The sequence below is a fragment of the Hyla sarda genome, chromosome 1, assembly GCF_029499605.1.
Source record: "Hyla sarda isolate aHylSar1 chromosome 1, aHylSar1.hap1, whole genome shotgun sequence".
Classification (NCBI taxonomy): domain Eukaryota; kingdom Metazoa; phylum Chordata; class Amphibia; order Anura; family Hylidae; genus Hyla; species Hyla sarda.
In genome coordinates, this window is record NC_079189.1 from 466,121,240 (window position 1) to 466,141,109 (window position 19,870).

Genomic DNA, 19,870 nt, shown 5'->3' on the forward strand with positions numbered 1-19,870 from the left:
AGTACTACAAAATATAAAACGTTTTTCAGAATGAAAGTGCCTCTTTAAGCTTTACATCATAAGAAGGATCATGAGAAGGTTTTTGTTTGTTTTCGATGTCCAGCTTGTCCCATATAAAAAAAAAAAAAAAAAAAAAACCCTTTACTCATCTGTGCCCTCCCCAAGTATCACCGCTTTGGTACATGGTGCGATACTAAATCTGGTGCCGGGGACTATGCCTGCACAATATATCGCAATTGCAATCGAATCACGATTATTGCGGATTGCGATATTTCAATTTGGCCCTAGGGCATCACCGGCGAATCCAGCAGCAGTGGCCCAGGCAATGGTGGAAGAAGTTAAAAAGACTCACTCACTCAAGCGCACTCACAACGCTGTGCGGCAAACGTGTAGCGGTCAAGAGGCGGAGCCACTACTCCTGAGCCCTGGGGATGTGGTCAGCAGGTGTGACACACTGCAGCAGACATCCTCCTCACTCCTGCCTACACAGTACTGTACATTACTATGACCAGGGGAATGACTATGAGGGGGGGATTAACTATATGAAAGGGGGGGGGGGTGACTACATGAGAGGGGGAATGACTATATGAATTTCATATACCGCAATATTTACCCCCATAATTGCACATTTTCCCCAAATCATGCAGCCCTGCCGGGGACCGATCCATCACCATCCCAACTCAGCAATTCACTGGTTGCATCAGTGTCTGTCCTAGACCAGTAATTGGCTGAGCGGCAATGTGATGTATTAAGCTATAGCACCAGAAAGAACGTTTACGCTCTTTGATAAGACAATGACCCCCCTCCCATCCCAATAATCCCCAGTTAGGGCTACTTTCACACTGCCGTTTGTCTCCGGCAGTGTGAAGCCCGTTATATTACAATTGTCTTTTTCTCCCGCCACTCTCTCTGAAAATAGCAGCGCCCGACGGACCCCATTGACTATAATGAGGTCCATCAAGACGCGTTATTGCCAGTTATGACCTGCTAAAATGATGGCCGTCAAACTAAAAAAAAAAAAAAAAAGTTTGACAGCTGTTATTCACGGGTCATAATGTAACAGTAGTGTGAAAGGTCCCTAACATGTGTAGTCTATTTCTGGTCTCTCTCTGAACTCATTTTTGTACTCCAGTGTTTTCCAAACGGTGTGTCTCCAGCTGTTGCAAAACTACAACTCCCAGCATGCCCAGACAGCCAAAGGCTATTTGGAAAGCACTGTCCTACCCAACCCATAAAACTCCTCATCCCTCCACTCCCCACCATAGACTTGTGGAGCCACATGTAACTGTAATCTGACCTCTCAGTGACAAAGGCTATGGGAGAATGCTGGGAGCTGTAGCATACGGGCATCCTTACTATAGTAGCACCATGATGCCTCAGCCTACAAATAGCACCACCCTACCATGAACCGTCCAGGGAGGTGGCTGCTGTACACACATACACAGAAAGCGCACCCTAATCGTTACACTACGTAGTAATCCTTCCCGCCTCCTCCTCCTCACTGACATAGGACCTAACAGCTCCTAGCTAGGCAGCAGCACAAACCGGCTCACGTGTTCTACAACGTACAGCCCGCCCCCTCTAGTGTATCCTTCCGACTTCCCGTAAAGAGTCCCCGCCGTGCCGCCGCCGTTATTTCGCACATGTTATGTGTTCTCTCTTCTCAGGCCGACATTCTGTCACCGGTGAGGTGAATTGGTTTTCCAGGAGGTTTAGGAGGCGGACGGCGGAGCAGTGACCTCGGGCGCTGTGCTGGCGGATGTAGTAACGGCGTAGGGCTGTATTCCTCCGCGAGACCGTTTTCCTCAGACTGTTTTGGTCTTGCTCGCCTGTGGCAACCGCGGAGACCTGAGCCGCCGTGATCTCCTCACACCCGGCGCGGCCTCCAGCTCCAGCTCCCGGCCTCACGTCGCCCTCTGATCGCTCCGTTCTGTTAACATTTTCTGTGACTGATTTTTTGTTTTTATTCTAACGTAAGAAGAGAAGCCGCTGTCTTTAAAAAAAAAAAAAAAAAAAAATCTTTTCCAGCCGGTTCGTCAGCTGCTGTGACTGCCGGTTGTTTATGGGACCGTCATGTCCATGAAGCAGTCCGGTAATAACAGGAAGCCCGGCGGCGGGGCCAACGTGCCGGCGCCCGGAGGAGGAGGCAGACAGAACATGGGCAGGTGGGTGATCTCTAGTAGTGGGGAAGCCATGTTATTAAAGGGCGTTGCGGGTATGGGAGGAGGGGTGGCGGAGGGACTAGGCCGCGGGTCTCTGCAGGCCTCACCTTCACCGACTGTCGTGTCCGGCCCTGCTGGAGGCCTGGACGTTCGGCTGCCGGCAGGAGGCGGCGTGTTCTGCTGTCACGTCTGCCCGGGGACTGATGACTGGAGTGACGCATGGCCGGCAGAAGGTGACCGGGCGGCCTCCTCATGGTGACATTGCCGGGGAGGGGTGATTGATCGGGAGGACATTGGGGGGATGTGTATCCCGGTAACAACGGCTGATCTTGGCTTCTGCTGTCAGGTGCTCCCATGCTGGTGGCAGAACGCACAGGGTTAATCCGCAGTGTTCTCCTATGGCAGACAGGGCGTCTATGCCGGCTGCGCATTCTGTACTGCTGCTTCCTGAAATCCTCCCCTCCGCCGTCCTATCAGCAGCACTCGTCCCTGCACCGATCACACTGGTGCGGTATGCGGATTATACCTTTGCCTGATCGCGTCTCTTTACCGGGATCGTGACGTCAGAGAAGCCATTCCTAGGAATGTCAGTGCCGCAGGACTGTGCCATGCACACGGCCATGTGAGCGCTGACCGCCTAGTGACATGTATATGGCGCTGCCCACCTCGGTCACTGGGTGAGTGCTGTCATCCTGTGTCCTCCCCAAGAACCGATTCCTGCTGCTCTTATGTCTCATACGATCATGTCATCACCCCAACCTGTAGATCTGCAGCTGCTGCTACACTACAACTCTGTCCGGGCATGATGGGAGTTGTAGTTTTGTAAGGAGGTCAGAGATCACTGCCTTAGAAAACTTAAAATCTATTCATCATTTCTTATGTGGCTGGGTGGCACATGCCTGACTTTATGGCTGCCAAGGGCACTGTCACCCATTTACTGACTGCTAAGTTTGCTTTCTTATGGAGAACACATGCAGCTCCTTACTGTAATAAGCAGTAAAGGGGTCTAGGAAAGCTGTGTGACACCACTTGTGTCCCCAGGACTTGAGGCCTATTACCTGTGTCCTTTCACCAGAAACAGATAAAAGCCATTGGACCTGAGGGCAACTCAAGGACTAAGGTATCCATGTGACTTTGGTTTTCTGCTGTAGAGGGGACACATGGCACTTCAGTCTCTTATTTCCTTTTTTTAGTTAATCTAAGCAGGTGATTGTACATAGTAAAGGGCCCCATTTAGATTGAGGAGCTATTCACTATTAAATCTCCCCCATGTGTTTATATCAAAACCTGTGCAAAGGAAAAGTTGCCCATAGCAACCAATCAGATTGCTTCTTTCATTTTGCAGAGGTCTGGTTAAAATGAGCTGATTGGAAGCAACTTTTCCTCCGCACAGGTTTTCATAAACCACATGGTGTAGAATATGTTGTCATATAAGAAACCACTGGGCTATTGATGTGTAATCTCAGGAATAATTTCACCCCCTTGACACATGGTATGGCTAATTTATCAGATGCTTATTGTTAATTGCTCCAGTGGCTGACTTTTTTTTAAAGGTACAGTAAGTGATGGATAGGATTACAGTTTTTACTTTTCTTGCAGTCATTTGTGACCTTATCTGACCTCTAAGACACCTACCATCCTAAGAACAAAATGGCCACAAGACAAAAATTTAACGATGCACCCCTTTAAAGTATCAGGATTTGTAGCAAAGATGAATTCCCACCAATCATAGAGTATTAACTAGCTTGCCATTTTTGAGATGGAAATAACCCTTTGGACTCTAGTCATACATTAGTTACAGGTTTTCGGTGGTAATCGAGTGGCTGTCTCAATACAGCCTTACAGTTTATTAATTGGCCACTATCGCCAAAACCTATTTATTTATTTTTTTAAACAATAGGGCCATAGAAAATAAGTATCACTTATACTATATTTTATTTTTTTCTTCTTCTACAGTTTCCCTTAGAAAAGTGCTCCTATAAAAGTAGCCTTTTATAGAGGTCCTCATAAAATGTCCTCCACCTGTTACTATGGTCTTTCCGACTGTGGCAACAGCAGCGTCTCAGTACTATGGTCTTTCCGATTGTGGCAAGTGGCAACAGCAGCGTCGCAGTCGGAATACAGAAAGTGAAAGTGGGGGCTTTATAAGCCTGTGTGCGCTCCCGGTGTGAAGATCTCCAAACACACCGAGAGCAGGCAGTGAGTGAGCTGCTGTGATTGGCTGAGCGGAGGCCACCCCCTCTGCAGCTTGAGTGAGAGAAGAATGATTCAGTGCAGAGCTCCATCCATAGCATAGAGAAGGAGCAAGTGTGACAGCATACAGCAACATGTACCCCAGTAGTAAGGAGATGGGAGAGGGTTTGTTACAATGTGCACCTCAGTAGTAAAAAAAAGTAATGAGGAGGTTTGTTAGTGTGCCAGCCCAGTAGTAAGGAGATGGCATGAGGAAGGGGATGTTACGGTGTGTTATCAGTTTGTGATCCCAGAAGTAAGATTACTTGAGGAGGAGGTTTGTTACAGTGTGTCACCCCAGTAGTAATGAGATTACAGAAGGAGGAAGTTTACAGTGTCACCCTGGTAGTAAGCATGGGAAAGCTAGATAACATACATGTAGGGATGGGGAATTCCTATCGCCCGACGCCCGGGACTAGCAGTTTTGGGCGCCGGGCAGGTGATTTTGTCCGGCCCTTAGCCCGGGCAAGCAGGGCCGGACCTGACAAGTGCGGCGGTGATCTGCAATCTGTATGGAGCGGGCTCCCGACTCCTGCCCACTCCATACTCTGCAGCCTGTGTCCTCCGAAGCAGAGCAGGGGAGATGAGAAGCTGTGTTACAGTATTTTGTCTTCTCTCCCCTGCTCTGCAGACGTGCGGGGGGAGATGAGGGGGCGTGGCTTATTTCTCCCCGTGCAGACCTGCGTCCTCTGCCTTCACTCCCCCCAGCTGTAGCTTTGGAGAGCTGAGGGGAGGAGGCACGTCTGCACGGGGAGATGCTTGCGGCGCTCACGGGAGTATGGAGCGGGCTCTGGATTCCTGCCCGCTCCATACTCTGCAGCCCCCGGCTGTTCTCAGTAGCCGGGGGCCGCCGCTAAAAGCCAGCATGCGGCGATTGCTGCAGCTGGCTATTAACCCTTTAGATCGCCGCTGTCAAAGCTGACAGCGGCGACTGAAGATACATGTGATTGGGGGCGATCCACTATGGAGGTAGCCGGAGGGCTTACCTCTGCTTCCTTCTGTCCCGGCTCTGTCATTGATAGATCCTGGCTGGACTAGGCTCCATCAATGGATCACAGAGCTTTGGTATTTTTTTTACGTGTACACCATTGACCGTGTGGTTTAGCTAACCTTATAGTTAAATATTTCAGACATTTGCGCACGCGGTGGTACCACATATGATTGATTTTTAATTACATTATTTTATTTAACCTCTTAACAACGAAGGACGTATATTTACGTCCTGCGTTGGGTCCAGCGATATAACGCCGGCTCACGCGGTGACCCCGCTTCATATCTGGTCGGTCCCAGCGGGCCATCAACGGCCGGGACCCGTGGCTAATGCCGGTATTAACCCTTCAGACGTGGCGATCAAAGTTGACTGCTGCGTCTGAAGTGAAACCGAAACCATCCTGGTAGCTCAGTCAGGCTGTTCAGAACGCCACGGCGGTCCCGAACAGCTTACAGGACACGAGGAGGATCCCTACCTGCCTCCTGACTGCTCCGTGCCTCAGATCGGGGCAGGAGAAATTGAGCGTCGATAACACTGATCAATGCCATGTTAATGCATGGCAGTGATCAGTGTGCATTTTTATAGCCCCCTATGGGGGGCTACACATTGCAAAAAGTGAAAATAAAGTGTTAATAAATGTGATTTAACCCCTTCCCTAATAAGTCAGGATCATCCCCATTTTACCATAAAAAAAACATTGTAAATAAAAATAAATAGAAACATATGTGGTATCACCGCATGCGTAAATGACCAAACTATAAAAATATAATGTTAATTAAACCGTACGGTCAATGATGTACAAGTAAAAAAAAGTTCCAAAGTCCAAAATAGCAAATTTTTGGTCACTTTTTATAGCATAAAAATGAATAAAAAGCGATCAAAAAGTCTGATCAAAACAAAAATGGCACCGATAAAAACTTCAGAACACGGCGCAAAAAAATAGCCCTCATACATCCCTATATGTGGAAAAATAAGTTATAAGGGTCAGAAGAGGACACTTTTAAACGTATACATTTTCCTGCATGTAGTTATGATTTTTTTCTAGGGTATCATTTTAACCGAATGGACCTACAGAATAAAGACAAGATGTCATTTTTACTGAAAAATTTACTGCGTAGAAACGGAAGCCCCCAAAAGTTACTAAATGTTGTTTTTTCTTCAATTTTGTCGCACAATGATTTTTTTTCTTTTCTGTTTCGCCGTATATTTTTGGGTAAAATCACTGCAAATGGTTGTGCAAGAATTGGTAGTGCAAAAAATAAGCCATAATATAGATTTTTAGGTGCAAAATTAAAAGGGCTATGATTTTTAAAAGGAAAGGATGGAAAAACTGAAACATCATTAAGGGGTTAAAAAAATGGGAAAAGGGGGGGATTTAAACTTGATGAACTATTACTAACTCTTCTTATTGCATATACTGATCAATGCTATGCCATAGAATAGCATTGATCAGTGTTCTCGGTGCACTGCCTCTTAAGCCTGCTGAGCTTGCTTGGAGCAGCAGATGGATGATTGGACGACCGGGATGCAGGAGGGTACCCTCCTGTCGTCCAGTAAGCTGATCAGGACATCGCGATTATGTCACGATAGTTCTGATCAGCTCCGCTGAGCTGCCAGGATACTTTTGGTTTCATTTTAGATTTGATCATGGTTTCTAAAGGGTTAATGCTGGGCATCGGCCCGATCGTCCGTGCCCGGCATTAACCCTGGGTCCTGGCTGCTGATGGCAGTCAGGACCCACAGGGTTTAAAGGAAATCTGTCACCAGTGTCACCTGCACTTACCTGTCGGTGCCGACAGTGCAGGTGACACTGATGACAACGGTACTTACCTGGTCCCGGTCCATGGTGGGGCTCTTTGGTATTCTCCATTAGCTCCGCTCCGGGCACCCGGCTTGTGCGGAGCTTACTGCCGTCACCGCTGCTGTTCTCTCACACTGAGTCCGAACGGATTTGGGGGTGTACGCCTTGCGTCTCCAAGGTGTTAAAAGGCTCACAAATGGTTTCCAGTAAGGAATACGAGAGTCATACAAAGATTATTTCCTTCTCTGTTGGCCCTTGCACCAGATTCATCAGCAGTATGCCCTGGTAGACAGTGGCAAACATGTTAGTAAATAAGTTTTCAAAGTTCGAATCTGAGAGATTTATCAAAACCTGTTTAGAGTAGAAGTGGAGCAGTTGCCAATAGCAACTAGTTAGAATGCTTCTTTAAAATAAAAAAATCAATAAAAAAATCAAAAAATTCCTCTGAAAAGTGCCCATTTAATCCCTGTTGACATTTTTTTTTTTTGACTGGCACAGGGGCTCCATAAATTGCCGTTTAGTCTGTCAACCATCTGTGTATTTACACCAGAGAACTGTCTTGCATACAATGAGAAATCTGCCCCATTTTTCCGTATTGCATGCCTAAAAAACCAAACAGTAAATTTGTTTGCTTAAATGGTTTTTCATATTATTTTGGCAGTTCATTGATGAATCCTTTGTCTTGGAGTCCTAAAATAACACTGACAGCAGGGTCACCCACACTAACCTGTTGATACTGGTGCAGATGATGCTGATCACAGGGGATTTTTACTCTTTCCTCTGTTGCACTTTTTTGGCGATATCCATAAATACACCAATATGTAAGTGGGTCAGTTTGGTGCAGTGCTATGGCCGCCTGGCAAGACCCTAATGAACGCATCTTAATAAATATTCATAGCATTTTCCAGGAGCATGTAGCCACAATGTGCACGGAGATCCTGCACAGTCAGATCCACAGCTTGGTCGTTATGCATGCTTCGGATTCACAGTGCACTCGGAAGGAGTGAGAAGCTCCAGCATGCACCAAGGAACTAGACAAATTAATTTTTATAGTAACATAGGGGAGATTTATCAAAGCCTGTGCAAAGGAAAAGTTGCCCAGAGAGGCCTTGTTGAAAATGAAAGAAGCAAGCTGATTTCTATGGGCAACTTTTCCTCTGCAAGGTTTTGATAAATATACCCCATAGTTCATAAGGTTTAAAAAAGGCCAGAGTCCATCAAGTTCAATCTATATACCCATTGAGTCCCTGCTGAGTTGATCCACAGGTTTTGATAAATCTCCCCCTCTGTTCCTATAAATCTAGTAAGTAATGTAACTACTCTCCAGAAATGCATCCAAGCCCCTTTTGAGCTCTTTAACTGAGTTCACCATGGCCACCTCCTCTGGTAGAGCGTTCCATAGTCTCACTGCTCTTATAATAAAGAATCCCTGTCTGTGCTGGTGTAGAAATTTACTTTCCTCTAAATGGAGAGGGTGTCCCCTTGTTATAGATACAGTCCTGGGTGTAAATTGATCATGGGCGATATCTCTGTACTACCATCTGATATATTAATACATAGTTGTCACCCCTAATACTTCTTTTTTTTTAATCTAAAGTACCCTAAAAAACCCATTTTGATTGGCATCACCCATACTATTAACCAGCACCAGCAAGTTAGTGTGCGTGACCCTGCTGTCAGTTTCCATTTAAAATACCAAGCAAATATTTATTTTTACTTTAGCACCAGGTACCTTCAAGAAAAAAAATGCCTGAAATTTTTCAGGGAGCAAAAGCATTTTTGTCTTGTGTCCACATTTGTAAAATTACGTTTGCTATATACATTTGGGGGAGATTTATCAAAACCTGTATAGAGGAAAAGTTGCTGAGTTGCCCATAGCAACCATCAGATTGCTTCTTTTATTTTCAAAGAGGCCTCAGAGGTGTGTAAATTGTAATAAAAACAAACCAAAAAACTACCGGATTTATCGGGGTATACCACGCACCGGCCTATAACACGCACCCTCATTTTACCAAGGATATTTGGGTAACAGTTTTTTACCCAAATATCCTTGGTAAAATGAGGGTGTGTGTGTGTGTGCATGCGTATACCCCGATACACCCCCAGGAAAGGCAGGGGGAGAAAGGCCGTCGCTGCCCGCTTCTCTCCCCCTGCCTTTCCTGGGGTCTAGAGCCTGCTGCTGCCGCTTCTCTCCCGCTGGCTATCTGGGCCGCTACCCGTTCTCTCCTCCTGACTATCGGTGCCGGCGCCGATAGCCAGGGGGAGAGAAGGGGTAGCGGCACCCATTGTCAGCGCCGCTGCCCCGTTGCCTCCCCCATCCCCGGTTGTATAATTACCTGTTGCTGGGGTCGGGTCCACGCTGCCTAAGGCCTCCGGTGTGCATCCTATGCGTCGTTGCTATGCAGCGCATAGCAACGAAGCAGGGGACGCACACCGGAGGCCTGAAGCAGCGCGGACCCGACCCCGGCAACAGGTAATTATACAACCGGGGATGGGGGAGGCAGCGGCGCCGGCAATGGGTGCCGTTGCCCCCTCTCTCCCCCTGGCTATCGGCGCCACTGCCCCATTGCCGGCGCCGCTTCTCTCCCACTGGCTATCGGCGCCGGCAATGGGGCAGTGCCACTGATAGCCAGGGGAGGGGAGGAGAGAAGGGCCGGCGGCACCGATAGCCAGGGGGAGAGAAGGGCCGGCGGCAGGTCTCTGCACCTGCAAAGCCGCTGCAGTTCATTGATTTAAAGTGCCCGCTTTAAATCATTGAACTGCAGCAGCTTATCGGCGAACAACACGCAGGTAGACTTTAGGCTAAAAATTTTAGCCTAAAAAGTGCGTGTACTTGTCCACGGGACTAAAACGGAGCAAAATCTACTTGTCCCTCATGACGATCCACTTTTCCAGACCAATTTTCGCTTTTATCCTCATTTTTTCTTCCTCTCCCTATAATAGCCATAACTATCTGCTACAATGATCTGCAGCGGCGTCGCCGGGGGGCGGTGTGAAAGAGAAATAGCCCATAAGTTATCGACTATCGGCCTTAACATCCACAGATTATCAGTATCGGCCCTAAAAAATCGATATCGGTCGATCCCTAGTGCTGTGCCAGAAAAACAGTGCATGTGAAGCATTACTGGTCTATGAGTGCACCAAGGGCAAACATTTCTGTAGTGTTTATGAAATAAATGCAAGCCATCTGTAAGCTAAAGAACCATACTTGGTCTAAACTAGAAAAAGCCTTTGAACAGGACTTTACCCTTATGGATTCACCAGGAGGGTGCTTTGAGCCACTGCTGCAAATTCTCAGCCAGGCTGTCACTTCCAGGTTTGGATACTTTATCTATCAGGCAGAGAGAGCAAATGTTAGGCCTCGTTCACACTGCCATTGGGCTCCGTTAGGTGGAGCTCTGTCAGCAGCTCTGTCAGCAAGTTTAGCGGAGAAAAAAAATGCAAACACAATGGGGGAGATTTATCAAAACCAGTCCGGAAGAAAAGTAGCTGAGTTGCCCATAGCAACCAATCAGATCGCTTCTTTCATTTTTGAAAAGGCCTGTGAAAAATGAAAGAAGCCATCTGATTGGTTGCTATGGGCAACTCAGGAACTTTTCCTCTGAACAAGTTTTGATAAATCTCCCCCAATATTTTCTTGCTAAACTCGTGTCAAATTACTGGATCACCGATAAACACCATGCAAGTGAATGGGGTCAGTCAGGAACCGGCAGTCGCCAATTGTTTCAGGATCCGTTCGGTTCAAGATAAAAAATAAATAAATAAAAAGAGCCGATCAGAACCTTAAAGGGGAACTCCGGTGGAAACAAGTTGAAAACAAATATTTTCAAATAAACTGGTGCCAGAAAGTTTAAACAGATTTGGAAATTACTTTTTTTTTTTTTTTTTTTAAATCTTAATCCATCCAGTACTTATCAGCTGCTGTATACTACATATCAAATTGTGCAGTTCTTTCCAGTCTGACCACAGGGCTTTCTGCTGACATCTCTGTCTGTGTCAGGAACTGTCCAAATTAGAAGCATATCCCCATAGAAAACCTCCTGCTCTGGACAGTTCCTTACACTGACAGAGGTGTCAGCAGAGAGCACTGTGGTCAGACTGGAAAGAACTTCACATATTTCTCTGTAGTATACAGCAGCTGATAAGTACTGGAAGGGTTATGATTTTTAAATAGAAGTTACTGTATTTACAAATCTGTTTAACTTTCTGGCACCAGTTGGTTTGAGAATTGTTTTTCTACCGGAGTTCCCATTTAACGGGTCGGATGCAAATGGCAAAGCCTTACTAGTCAAAGAATTGCAGTGCTGTGTGCTGCTCCTGCATCAGTCTGTTCCTAGAGAAATGTGCAGGGTCAGGAAGTTAGATGCAGCATTCCGTTATAGGCTGCTCACATATTGCATCTAGCCAGTATTGTGCAGGGACTACTGGGATAATACCTGTGGCTACTTCAGGTAGGGGATCCCTGGGAAATTACCCAAGAGTTACCCAAGCTGTGACAATACTGGGCATCAAATTTTCCACCTCTAGGTTATGAGAGTTTGGCCAATGACAGAACACTGCTGGCTCCTGGACCAGGCCAATATTTGTCTAAGCCTTTTTTTTTTTTTTTTGGTAATGCCAAGACACAGGCATTCAGTTTGTCTATAAAATGAAAGTACTTTTATTATGGTCAATCTCGAGTCATACTGACACTTTCCCTCTGTTGACACTTCACAATTGCTTTCAATGCACCGATTGGTACACAAAGGAGTTGCTCATGGGGAGTTATTCTATTTCTTTATCTAGAAGGGAATCAATTTGCTTTCTGTTTGGTTTTATAGTTGCCAGGAGTAGTGGAGGCGGTGGGTCTTTTTGGGTGTTGGGGTTTACCCCCTATTTTGTTTGACAAGCACCACTGTTTCTCATTTGCTTCATCAACTATTTAAGTATTTTGCCTTTTATAGACTGGCTCCTAAAGTTGGTAGAGTATTTTCCACCTACTGTTAAATATTTCCCTTTCTGGGGAATCAAGATGGGAAGAAAAACAAAACTTAACAAATGAGGACAACTGAAGGACTCTTAAAGGGGTACTCCGGTGAAAACCTTTTTTCTTTTAAATCAACTGGTGCCAGAAAGTTAAACATATTTGTAAATTACTTCTATTAAAAAAATCTTAATCCTTGCTGTACTTATTAGCTGCTGAATACTACAGAGGAAATTCTTTTCTTTTGGGAATGCTCTCTGATGACATCACGAGCACAGTTCTCTCTGCTGACGTGATTATAATAACGCTTTATTTATTGTTGTCCTTAGTGGGATTTTAACCCAAGTCCCCAGCACTGCAAGGCAGCAGTGCTAAGCACTGAGCCACCATGCTGCCCTTAGCATACATCTGCTATGCATGGTTGCTAAAAGAGACAGAGATGTCAGCAGAGAGCACTGTGCTCGTGATGTCATCAGTGTTCGAAAAAGAAAGGAATTTCCTCTGTAGCATTCAGCAGCTAACAAGTACTGGAAGGTTTAAGATTTTTAATAGAAGTAATTTACAAATATGTTTAACTTTCTACCACCAGTTGATTTAAAAGAAAAAAACGTTTTCACCGGAGTATCAGGTCTTACACCTGAGACCTGCTGCGATCATGAGTTACAGACTGGTTAAGTGCACGACAGTGCATGCCTTATTCCTCAGCTGTCAGTCAGATCCAACTCTTTCACTGCATTAGTCTATGTAGTGAGAGTTGGATGTGGTGGCCAGTCAGGGAGTGGAATGTACATGGAGTGTGATTTAAAACTTTTGACACATCAACATTTTATTCAAATTACAGTAATGCTCTTTGTTCTACGTGATCTGTTTCCAGGAAACATTGTGATCTGCCAGATTGTCTTCTGAAATGGTGTTAAAGCGCAACTGTCATCATATTTTGACCCCCCCCCCCCCCCCCAGACCACTATAATGTTGTTCCAGATGATTATAAGTTGACTGCAGCCATACCTTTTTATTGCTGTTTGTTCTTTTCGTGCTAATAAAAACCTTTTATCCAAAAGTGAGGCACAGTCGCATAGGTGTGGCTTGGGGTTCGCCAAGCCCTGCTGCCGCCATGCCTATCCTGCCTTCCAGCTCTGGGACCACTGTCTTGCTAGACAGTGCATCCACAGCGCATGCGCTCGGCGGCGGGGCTTGGCGAACCCCAAGCAAAGCCTATTCGACTGCCTGACTTTTGGATTAAAAGGTTTTCATTAGTAAGAAAAGAACTAACAACAATAAAGGTATGGCTCAGGGGTGTGGAAATTTTATTTAAAAAAAACACTTGTCTACGGGACTAAAACGGCGCAAAAATTACTTGTCCCGCATGACGATCCACTTGTCGGGGCCAGTTTTCGCTTTTACACTCGTTTTTCCTCCTCGCCCTTACTACCTACTATAATGATACCTTTTTAATTTTTCAATAACCTATTCTCAGAACCCAAAAAATAAATATATATATATTCGGTGAAGGGAAATCGAAATAGTAAAAGATAATTTAGCAAATTTGGTGGTTTTCTTTTCTACGCCATTTACCTTGTGGTTGAGCTAACATGTTGTTTTCATACTTTAGGCCGCCTGATTACAGCAATACCAGATTTGTATTGTTTCCGTCATGTTTTACTAATTTAAAAAAAATTCTGAACTTTTTTACCCCTGTAGCTTTTTTAACCTCTTAAGGACGTAGGGCATACCTGACCCCGCGCCATACCGGGTCGGTCCCGGTAGCTAATAATAGCTGGGACCCTGGGCTAATAGAGTGCGGCACCGATCGTTGTGCCGCGCGCTATTAACCCTCTAGACGCGGCGATCAAAGTTGATCGCCGCGTCTAAAATGAAAGTAAAAGCTTCCTGGCAGCTCAGTACGTCTGACTGGGACCATCACAATAAAATCGCGATGTCCTGATCAGCTAGAACGCGAGCGGAGGTCCCCTCACCTGTCTCCGTCTCGTCCGATCGGAGATTGATTGCTCCAAGACTGAGATACAGGCTTGAGCAATCAACCGCCTAGAACACTGATCAATGCAAAGCTATGGCTTTGTAGTAAACAGTGTAAAATATCAGTGTGTGCAGTGTTATAGCCCCCTGTGGGAGCTATAACACTGGGAAAAAAGTTAATAAAGGTAATTTAACCCCTTCCCTAATAAAAGTTTGAATCACCCCCCCCCCCCTTTTCCCATAAAAAAAGTGTCAATAAAAATAAACATGTGGTATCGCTGCGTGCAGAAATGTCCGAATTATAAAAATATATTCTTAATAAAACGCACGGTCAGTGGCGTATGCGCAAAAAAATTCCAATGTCAAATATAGCGTATTTTGGTCACTTTCTATATAAAAAAAAATGAATAAAAAGCGATCAAAAAAGTCAGATCAATACAAAAATGGTACCGATAAAAACTTCAGATCACGGCGCAAGAAATAAGCCCTCAAACCGGCCTGTACGCGGAAAAATAAAAGTTACAGGGGTCAGAATGAGAATTCAAACCTATATAAGAAGGGTATCATTTTAACTGTATGGACCTACAGAATAAAGATAAGGTATAATTTTTACCGAAAAATGCACTATAAACAGAAGACCCCAAAAGTTACAAAATGGTATTTTTTCTTTAATTTTGTCGCAGAATGAATTTTCCGTTTCGCTGTGAATTTTTAGGTAAAATGACTGATGTCACGGCAAAGTAGAATTGGTGGCGCAAAAAATAAGCCATCATAATATGGATTTTTATGTGCAAAATTGAAAGTGTTATGATTTTTAGAAGGTGATGAGGAAAAATGAAAATGCGAAAATGGAAAAACGCTGAGTCCTTTTAAGGGGTTAAAAAAACGTTTTTCTGCCTACAAGGCTGTATGAGGGCTCAATTTTTGCGCCATAATCTGTTTTTTGTAATAGTACCATTTTGGTATTGATCTGACTTTTTAAATCTCTAACTTTTTTTCGGGGATATTATAAAAATTGCAATTCTGTGGCTTGGTATTTGTTTTTTTACATTGACGGCATTTACCATGTGGGATACATAATGTTATGTTTTAATAGTTCGTACAATTACATACGCAGCGATATTAAATGTTATCTTTACATAAGGAAAAGGGGTGATTTGAACTTTTAACATGGAAGGGTTAGTGTGTCTTTTTAAACTTTTTTTTAAATTTTTTATTTTTTTTACACTTAGACTTGTAGGAGGAATCATTAGATTCCGCATACAGATCAATAGTTCTATTGAACTCCATTGATCTGTGCGGTCTTTCTCTTTTCCATCTGGTCCGGGCCATCATCACGATTTCTTCCACACACATTTCTTCACCGTTGAACCTGCAAAACAAACCTATTAGACTCTGCACTTTTTTTTACATGGATGACAGAGGGGTGTAGAGGAGTGTACATGGGTAACAGGGGTGTAGAGGGGTGTAGGGAGGTGTACAAGGGTGACAGATGGGTTTAGAAGAGTGAACATGGGTGATGGGGGGGCATAGGGGGTGACAGAGGGGTGGACGGGTGACGGGGGGTGAATAGGGGGTGGTCATGGGTGACAAGGATGTGGTCAGAGGGGTGGACAATGGAGGGTGGACAGGGGTGACAGAGTTGAATGGGGGGGTGGACATGGGAGACGGAGTCAGAGGGGTGGGCAAAGGTGACAAGTGGGGTAAAAGAGGGACAGGAGTGACAGAGGGGTGGACTGGGGTGACAAAGGGACAGATAGGTGAACAGGTGGGTGGACATGGGTGACAGGGTAGACGGGGGTAAACATAAGTGACAGGGATGGGCAGGGGAGTGGACAAGGTGGACATGGATGACAGGAGAGTGGACATGGGTGACGGAGGAGGGGGGCGGACATGGGTGGACCTGGGTGACCGTGCGGGGTTTGGTCAGGGTTGAGAAGGGGTAACAGAGGAGTGGAAAGGGTACGGTACCTTAAGCAAGCCAGCGCGCAGCTTGCAGTTCCACGGCAGGCACAGGAGTCTGGCGCAGATGCTTGTTCCGCCCCAGGGCACCATTTTTGGCTCACTCCGCCACAGCAGGGGAACGTTGTGTGCGCAGGCTTCCCTTCCCCCCTGTGCCGTCAGTCATAAGGCCGGGGTGGGATAACTAAAAATCACGGCAAAATCACGCGGCACTACGGCCAGTGCCGAACACGTGTGCCCCGGTTGGGAATCACTGGGTTATGCCCATAGCAACCAAACACATCCGCTTTCATTTTACCAGTGCTCCTAAAGATATGAAAGCTAAGCTGTGATTGGTTACTATAGGCAAAACCAGAGAGTGTGGGGGAGATGTATGAAAACCTGTCCAGAGGAAAAGTTGCTGCGTTGCCCATAGAAACCAATCGGCTCGCTTCTTTTTTTATTTATTTTTTTATTTATTTATTTTTTTAATAAAGGCCTCTGAAAAATTAAAAGAAGCAATATGATTGGTTGCTATGGGCAACTGAACAACTTTTCCTCTGGACAGATTTGATCCCCCCCCCCCTTTTTCTTTCAGACTGATTCTTGCCCAGATTTCAGTCTTTTCAGTTCAATGCCGATCACAGCATCTAAAGTGATAATGAAAGTTCCTTGTAGCTTCCTGAACACCCGCTATGTGATCGCTGAGATTCGGTGAACTCAAATGGCGGAGGACAATTATGTATCTTGGCTCAGCCAGGCTATACCGGTGAATCGCCAGTCTCGCTGTGTATACAGAATAAAGATAATGGCCCAGATTTATGAAACTGTGAGAGAAAAAGTGGAGTGATTTTCCCAGAACAGCCAATCACAGCTCAGCTTTCACTTGAGCTGTGATTGGTGGTTGTGGGAAAATCTCTCCACTTTTTTTCTCACATAGTGTGAAAAATCTGGGCTAATGTATCATTTTTACCATAAAGTGCACTGCGTAAAAACCAAACCCCCAAAAATTGCAGCTTTCTTATAAATTTTCTGAAAATATTTTGGTTTTGTGTTTAATTTTATGGTAAAACCAGCTAAGTACCTGGCATTGCCCGTTTTTTCTTACCTAATCCTTACCCTATCCTACGTTGAAACCTTTCATCAATTTTTCTCTTCCGTCCACGCCCTGGGAGATCAGCTACAGTGCCATGGGTTGCAAACTTCTTGATGTTGCGCACTGTGGACAAAGGCAAATCTAGATCTCTGGAGATGGACTTGTAACCTTGAGATTGTTGATATTTTTCCACAATTTTGGTTCTCAAGTCCTCACAGTTCTCTTCTCCTCTTTCTATTGTCCATGCTTAGTGTGGCACACACTGACACACAATGCAAAGACTAAGTGAACTTCTCTCCTTTTATCTGCTTTCAGGTGTGTTTTTTTTTTTTTTTTTTATATTGCTTACACCTGTTACTTGCCCCAGGTGAGTTTAAAGGAGCATCACATGATTGAAACAATCTTATTTTTCCTCAATTTTGAAAGGGTGCCAATAATTTTCTCCAGCCCATTTTTGGAGTTTGGTGTAATATTATGTCCAATTAGCTTTTTTTCCCTCCCTTTTTTGGTTTAGTTCCAATACACCCAAAGGGAATAAACATGTATAACACAACATGTTAGTGCAATACTTTTCTGTGAAAAATACTTCATTTTCTAGAAAAATTTCAGGGGTGTCAACATTTACGGCCATGACTGTATTTTTAATTGATATGTCATGTGTACTAAGTTTCATCAAAATATCTCCTGCCATTGGGAAGTTATGCTGGAACATACATTTCCCATAGACTTGCATAGGACTTTATTGGGGACCAATCATCAGATTTTACCCTATATCCTCACCATCCCTGGGGGACGCTCCTGGACGGGGGAGCTCCTGTCACCTAGTCCTGTTGTTCGGCCGGCAGCGACACCCTTTCCGCTTCATTGACGAGACGCGTCCTCTCTCTGCTCCGCCTGTTCAGTGAGCAGAGCGATGACCCGTCCCTGCCGGCTAAACAAAGGGACTAGGTGAGAGGAGTTCCCCGCCCAGGGGACTACTTATGGCCGTGGCAATGACTAGTTTAGAAGTTCATATCCTCACCATCCCTGGGGGCAGGAGCTTCCCCCGGGGATGGTGAGGATAAAGATTTTACCCTATAAACTCTTTGCCAAGCGTTTTTATAGGGTAAAATCCGATTGGTTCCCTTTAAACAAAAGCCCCGACCCTTGCAAATGGGTTAGGATTTATCTATCCTATATTTGTAGTTGACATATTAGAAACGTGTACCAAGTTTTATCAAAATATTTTCAGCCGTTTGGAAGCGATGCTGGAACACACACACCACACAAAACACACACACACACTATCTATTGGTTCCTCGAGTTACGATGGCTCCGACATACGTTTTTTCGACATACGATGGCCTCAGAGGCCATCGTATGTTAAAGTATCGACATACGATACTTTTTGCGGGGCCATCACTATGATTTTACTTACCGCTGCGGGGCGCCGTGGTGCGGGTTGCCGTTGTGCCGGAGTCGTCCTCTTGATGCTGATTGGCGAATCCGCAGTCATGAGTGACGTCGCCAGCCTGCGTCTACGCCGCCATTTGAGGAGCGCCGCCCGTGAGGATAAGACGTGAAGAGCTGGTGAGTATGACTTAGTAGCTCACTCACGTGGCAGAGTCGTTAACCCCTCACCCTGCGGCAGCGTTAATGCTGCCGCGGGGTGAGGGGTTAACGCTACCGCTGCCATGGGGTTAACTTAATCCCTCACCCAATGGCAGCAACAGCGATAACCCCCACTCCCCAGGACATAACAGCAGAGACCCAAGGCCTGGGCACAAAATCCCCCACCCCAAGCCTGGGCACAAAGTCCCTCACCCCAGGCCTGGGCGCAAAGTCCCCCACCCCAGGCCTATGATGGTCTCGGGGCTCCGGAACCAATTACCAGTTTTCCATAGACATATGTACTCAACATATGATGGTTTCAACATATGATGGTCCTCTCGGAACCAATTATCATCATATGTTGAGGGACCTGTGTGTGTGTGTATATATATATGTGTGTGTAATATATATATATATATATATATTTTGTAAAGTAATTACTACACGTCTGATCTGTCCTGGAGATCACGGGGGTTCCCAGCGGCCGGACCCCTGCGATCTCTGGGCAAGCGCTGTGGCATTAGACACGGAAACCTGGGCTTCTGTGATCATGTCATGCCATCGGTCTTTCCTTCTAAGAGGCTTAACTTTTTTTTATATTTTCCAGTTCGCAGAAGAAATGAAGTAGGCACTCACCGTACTCTTCTATCTTCTTTTCTTTATTAAAGAACACTCACGTATAACAAATACAGGATGGGAGACGGTTCATAGAAGGGGGGGGGGGGGGGTACCACTAGGCTACAGCACTGTTTCGCTCTTTACAGAGCTTCACAAGCCCGTTGAAGCTCTGTAAAGAGCAAAACAGTGCTGTAGCCTAGTTGTACCCCCCCTTCTATGCACAGTTTTTTGTCCTGTATATGTTATACATGAGTATTCCTAAATGAAGAAAAGTAGAAGAGCATGGTTAGTGCCGACTTTATTTCTTCTACCAACTGAATTGTATACTTGTGCTATATTTGGTCAGAGCACCACACCTTTCTTCACAAGTGGAAGCTGTTGTTCCAGGCTGAGTAACACGCCTTTCTCATGCTGGCAGTGCCGGGCTAATCTGTCTATATGATGATTTTTATTTTTCCATCTTCAGACCCGTATGAAGGCTTGTTTATTTGCACGACAA

The 19,870-nt window shown here is 45.4% G+C and overlaps 1 protein-coding gene across 8 annotated transcripts in view; it reads left to right on the forward strand.

Moving 5' to 3' along the window:
- Positions 1-1,625: 1,625 nt before the first annotated feature.
- The window catches only part of ATXN2 (ataxin 2), a 150,993-nt gene continuing 132,748 nt past the window's right edge, over positions 1,626-19,870 (forward strand). For 4 of the 8 annotated variants that reach the window (XM_056536168.1, XM_056536173.1, XM_056536144.1 and 1 more), the window contains exon 1: positions 1,715-2,165. In XM_056536168.1, the coding sequence (XP_056392143.1) occupies positions 2,074-2,165 (92 nt within the window). In that variant the 5' untranslated portion in view covers positions 1,715-2,073. Of the gene's footprint in view, positions 1,686-1,713; positions 2,166-19,870 lie in introns of those variants that run through there. The other 4 variants (XM_056536191.1, XM_056536182.1, XM_056536155.1 and 1 more) reach the window with 4 other exon arrangements.